Below are 6000 nucleotides of genomic sequence, written 5' to 3' on the forward strand. Positions count from 1 at the left end.
TACCAAGATGTTATTTTAGTATTAGTTCCCCGATTCTTTTTTTATTCAAAAGCAAGGACAAAAAACAAATTTTAAATATATAAACATGAAAAAATAAAAAAAATTATAATAATATACTATGGCACAAAGAAGTCAAATTTTGTAAATTATCATCACCAACATGAGCCAGATTACACCTTTTTGGCCATGCATGTAACAACAAAGCCTTAGAAGCAAATCAAGAAACAAATAAAGAAACTTTGATGCCAGTGGCAGGACTCAAACCCACACCCAACACATCAGCATGAGGTTAATCTTAACCACTTCACCACGAAGGATGTAACTCTGTTCCCCTCATGCATATACATAAACCTGTCCATTTCGGATACATTGTGACTGGACCTGGAATATACCCATCCTCATTACTGGAGCATAGTGTTCAAGTGGTTATTGTTTTCCTGGCTGAAATATGCATATAAAATCTACTGATCTCTCTTTTTACTAAAACTATATGCATTTGTACCAGCCACAAGAGTTTCCTCATTTTGGTCTGAGGCTTTATAGATACAAGCGTATCCAAAAAATGTGAAGAAACCAAGACAATGAGGTCATTGTGGCTACTACACACATCTCTATATAAGATCTTCAGTTAGGATATAACCCTATAAAAACCACTGCCAAAAGCCTAGAAAACCACCGTGTGTGTGTGTGTGTGTGTGTGTGTGTACAAGTTTCTATAAAAAAAGGGGTAATTTACTGTCAATAATTTGTCTAGTATCTTTTAAACTGTGATTTTTCCCCATTAAGAGCCCACCACATTCTATTTCATATGTATTTTTACAGTGGTTTGATAATGTGAGTAGTTTTTAGCTGCACAGTTTAGCCTACATAACCTGGCTTTATACTGTGATTCTTAGCATAAAAATAAAATTAGCATTTACAATGTAGTGTGAAGATATGCATTGTTTGCATTAGGTAAGAACCAGTAATTCTTTGTTTATTATCCATTTCCAATAATTAGATAAATAAGAAAAACAGTCTAATGTCAATAAGGGTATTCAATCCTTAAAATTTTTGGTAGTTCATTACTTTAGAAAATATGCTGGACAGCACACTGCCGGTTCTTTTACAAACTGCACTCAACGTCTAATCAGAGGAAACTAGACCCTACTTTCAGTTTGGTCACAGACACAACAAGCATTATATGACTGCTTCCTACTTTGACCAACCATCACTAGCAAGAAGTATCTTAATCCTCAATCTCTGCTAAGTGCCTGGTACCTCTTGTAAAATCCTATTTATCTCATCTGATAAAGAAAATCTAGAACATCTCATATTGGGAATATTGTACTGTGCAGTATTCCTCATTTACAAAAACATGAATTTACAAGTGAGGATGCCACTGATTTTTCACACTAAAAAATTCACAACCATGACACTGCAACCACTGGGGCGAGAAAATCTTGTTGGAGTGAAGCCGTTTAGAAAACTAAAACAAGGTGTTATGGCGATTACCACTTTTATATTGTTTTTTGCATTTAATTTTTCTGGGTAACCATTTCTTTCATCTCTGATGATACACTGGGGATCCTAGACTTAAACAAAAGCTCGGCAAGGTCACTTCAATGAAAGAAGCCACCCAGGCAATATCTTTTGGACTACGGCATAGCCTAACATGAAACTGTGAGGCAAGATAACTCAAAACAATGGAGGCAAGACCACTTGCTACCAAGAAAACATCTAATAGTTCGCAACAATTACTGGCTAAGGTCCTAAGGCTAAGAAAATAATAACCTATCACAAAACAGGCTAAACAGCCCTAGGCTATATCGTTCAAACGTTTGGTAAGAAATAAATTCATATAATTACCATGTTTTCTTGTATATGACTTCCTTAACACAGATCTCCCGGACTGGGTTAGCCTAGGTTATACTGGGCTTGATGGGTCACAGTAGTATCCAGTGGTTCCAACAGAAATTAGCTTATCAAATATTCTTCCATTTCATTATAGTCAAGCAAAAAGGTTATTAATTTTATAGGGAAAGTTTTTTCCTTTCTGCTAAAATTCGGCGATTGTTACAAATGAAATACCAAAGATACCGTAACAAAGCAATCAAGATGATACGTGACGTGAGCCTAACAACAGCACTGAATTCATTCAAGCATAAGCAAATGTTTCTAGTGTGCATGAATTGTTGTGACAGAAGAATTTGTTTCCAACGGGCAAGCACTAAACGGCAGGATAGTCTTCCCGCCGTAACCTTAACAACTCATTGTAAGCCTCGTATAGTCATGAGGTACACAAAGAAGAGGTCATAACACGACTCTTAAATGAGAATAATAACTGCAAGAAAGCTCAATTGCCCAGCTCGCTGACACTTAAAAGAACACACAGTATGAAAAAACAGGTCATACGTTCATGACTCGACGGCACGATTGATAACCGACGTAATATATGTGATAAATGTTGTGATTTGGCGAGTTCTTTGTTGTAGGAAGAAGACGATCAGCTGTTCACATCGTCAACAGATCATGGCAGACGATTCCTTCCAAAGAAAACTGCATATTTATTCTCGCACTGCAAAGATTACTGTCTTATTTACGCTATCCAAACGCACCTAGGACTTACCTCTAGTCTATTCATGCTGTTGTGGTTCATCATTTTCATTTTGTATGAGATTTTTTCCCAAAATTGGGAAAATATTGGTGATATGTTCGCCAGGATGGAAGGTATATCGGAGATACGACTTTAACTCACTACTAAACCCCACATGATTTGTAAGCAGCTTTGCCATTGGCTCATACCGTACCATGCACTCTTTTGTTTACCAACGATTAGTTTTATTCTCTTTATGTTCTTAGCGCTTCCGTCAAGTTTTCTTGCCGTTTTCTTTCTTTTCAAATCTAAATTTACAGTAATATCTGACATTCGCGGTCTTTTTACTCTGAAATGTTAGTTAAGGGAGAGGTGAACATTTACACCAACCAGCGAGCTCGAAAGATATTATGTTACGTCATAGGTCGATGTTACCAGCTGATTGTAAACAGTGCCATGCTGGGGGTATGAATGCTAGGGGCTCACATATTATCATTTGGGTCACTGCAAATATTTTATGTTTGGGAAAAGAAACAATCAATGCTTTAGCTGACAATTTGCATGCCAATATCGTATATTATGTCACGATAAAACCTGAGAAAAGGTTTAATCATCGTACGAATTGTACCACCTCAAGTATTTTTTAAGTGTCAGGGGTGGGGGGGTGAATCCCTGGCACCTCAACGCCTCAAGTCCTTTGTTACCAAATCCACGTGGTTTATGACCGTTGTCTCTGTGTATTTATTGTCTCAAATGCAGTGAAAATGTTTTCAGTTACTTCAGTAATGACCTAACAATCACTAACAATTGAAAATAGGTATAGCGTAATTCAGCATAGTCAGGAAAATTAGATGCTCCGGTCAAACATGATTCTGTAAATTGGCAGAGTTTAGTAATTTTAATTGAGAGAGGTATTTCATGGAACTTTTTTTTTATAAATGATGGTTTACATACTTTGGTCCCTTCAGTAAGTCTCTCATTTTTTTAACCAAATAATTACTACAAACATAGATACTTGTCGTGAGTGAGCCAAGCACCGTTGTTGTCCCTCATTAAAACGAATTGCATCTCACACCCTGGCAGTTCCCCTTGTTTCAGTTGAATTGGGCACAATATTCTGGTTAATAATGGTAATAATAATGAAAAATTCCTTCATATGTCTTTTTCATTTGTTATTTTCTTCCATTTTTTCGAAAGGAAACCATTGTTGCTCATTGAACTGATGTATTCAATGATGATGTCTGTCTGATGTTTTCATGATTAAACAACAAAAATTGTACTTGTTTTTCTAAAACTGATAGGCCTACACTGTGATGTCAACATTACATGCTTTATGTCGTATAGCTTTTATTTTTACCCATGTCAATGTGTTTACATTTTCCCTTGATATGTCATATCTTAGGTGAAACTAGCAAACAGCCTCTATCACTAAAAATGGCATTCATATTGACAGACAAACTTGAGCGTATGATTTTTTCTAAATGTGTTGCTAAAGGTGCTGCTATTCAAGAGAGGCCCAGATTATTTGTGCATTCGAAACAAAGGCACGCACCCTTATGACGCTAACCACAGGTACCTTAGGCTATGGTAACCTCAGGTCTGTGGGATTCACCTTGCTAGAGCAATTTATCAGTATGTACTCTGCAGCATTGTTCGTGTGATTAAATCATTGTGAAGGAAATTGGTATTTGTTCTTTTCATTAAGTTTATTGTTGTTGTGTAATATGTAAAATTATATTTGTAAGACTTAAACATATCTGTAATTATACATGATGTTAGTTGCACTAAATATTTCTATTAGAACTATGACGTTATTTTGACTAAGAAAGTAGAACAGTACCTTAGGAATATTCATTCTTTTCCTGCATAATTTTAAAGGAGCTCATTTATCACGTGTCGTGTTATTACAAAATTTTGCGTTTGACGAATGTGAAAAGATAGAAAAAATTGAAAACTCTGTAACTCAGGAACTGTTGACTCCCTAAGCTATCAGTCACCAAGAAGTAACTTTGCGGAATTAAGTGAAATATAAACGATCTAAATGGCGTACATTATTTCTTAGTTTTTAGGGGTAGAAGTTTTTAGATAATGAGATTTCATGTAGCTGTTCGATGTCTTTGATCTCTTAATATGTTAGTTTTGGTTTGGTATATTTTGTAATTTCTCCATCTCACTAACACACACACACACACACACACACACATATATATATATATATATATATATATATTTATATATATATATATATATATATATACATATATATATATACACACACACATACACACACACACACACACACACATATATATATATATATATATATATATATATATATATATATATATATATATGTGTGTGTGTGTGTGTGTGTGTGTGTGTGGATCATGTCAAGATTAGCAAACCCACTCGTGGCAGGGTTCGCTATTCTTTACAAGATGATCATAGGGTTCGTTATTCTTTAGATGGGAATAATCGGGTTCGCTGTTCTAGACATGAACACTTGGCACCAGACATTTGATCGCCCAGGTGCTAGTACTAAACAAGGCAGGCAAAATACATTTGGCACCCCAGGGGCTAGTACTAAACACTGCGAAACAGTGTAGATGAATCACTGTTTCGCCGTGTTTAGCACTAGCCCTCATGTGGAATTGGAGTCCGGACCGGAAAAGGGTTGGCCATTCTTTACATGGGGATCATTGGGTTCACTGTTTCTGACATGGAGATGTTGGGTTCGCTAATCTTGACATGACCCATATATATATATATATATATATATATATATATATATATACATATATATATATATATATATATATATATATATATATATATATATATATATATACATATACATATATATATATATATATATATATATATATATATATATATATATATATATATATATATATATATATACGTATGACGTAGAAGAAGGAAGTTAGAAGATAGCGGATTATATTGTAAAAGATTTGCTATGGAACAAAAGTTGAATGGATGAGCCAACTCGGTATTAAACCAATATGTATCCACCTCTCCGAGGTGCTAGTAGTAACCATGGCGGAATCTCCTTGGGACGCCGTGTTTAGTACTAGCCCCTTGGCGATCAAAGTATTATATACACCCATTTCTGTATTGTGTGTTCGACAGATTATATTAGTAAACGATATCCTCGTGTGGCCGTCTACTTTACTTAGCATGAGTTTACCCTGGACTTTGAATTTAGTATTTGTTTGTACATCAGTCTCAATATATATATATATATATATATATATATATATATATATATATATATATATATATATATATATATATATATATACATGTATATATATACATACATATATATAAATAAATAGAGAGAGAGAGAGAGAGAGAGAGAGAGAGAGAGAGAGAGAGAGAGAGAGAGAGATTTGGAAACT

General features: G+C 34.8%; 1 protein-coding gene across 2 annotated transcripts in view; it reads right to left on the reverse strand.

Annotated features, from left to right (window-relative positions):
- LOC136845803 (F-box/LRR-repeat protein 20) overlaps nucleotides 1-2945 on the reverse strand; it is a 56742-nt gene extending 53797 nt beyond the window's left edge. Inside the window, exon 1 of one of the 2 annotated variants that reach the window (XM_067116143.1) lies at nucleotides 2609-2945. In XM_067116143.1, coding sequence (XP_066972244.1) covers nucleotides 2609-2647 — 39 coding nt within the window. In that variant the 5' untranslated portion in view covers nucleotides 2648-2945. Of the gene's footprint in view, nucleotides 1-1848 lie in introns of both variants that reach the window. The other variant, XM_067116144.1, reaches the window with a different exon arrangement.
- Between the last annotated feature and the right edge of the window lie 3055 nt (nucleotides 2946-6000).

The sequence above is a fragment of the Macrobrachium rosenbergii genome, chromosome 14, assembly GCF_040412425.1.
Source record: "Macrobrachium rosenbergii isolate ZJJX-2024 chromosome 14, ASM4041242v1, whole genome shotgun sequence".
Taxonomy (NCBI): domain Eukaryota; kingdom Metazoa; phylum Arthropoda; class Malacostraca; order Decapoda; family Palaemonidae; genus Macrobrachium; species Macrobrachium rosenbergii.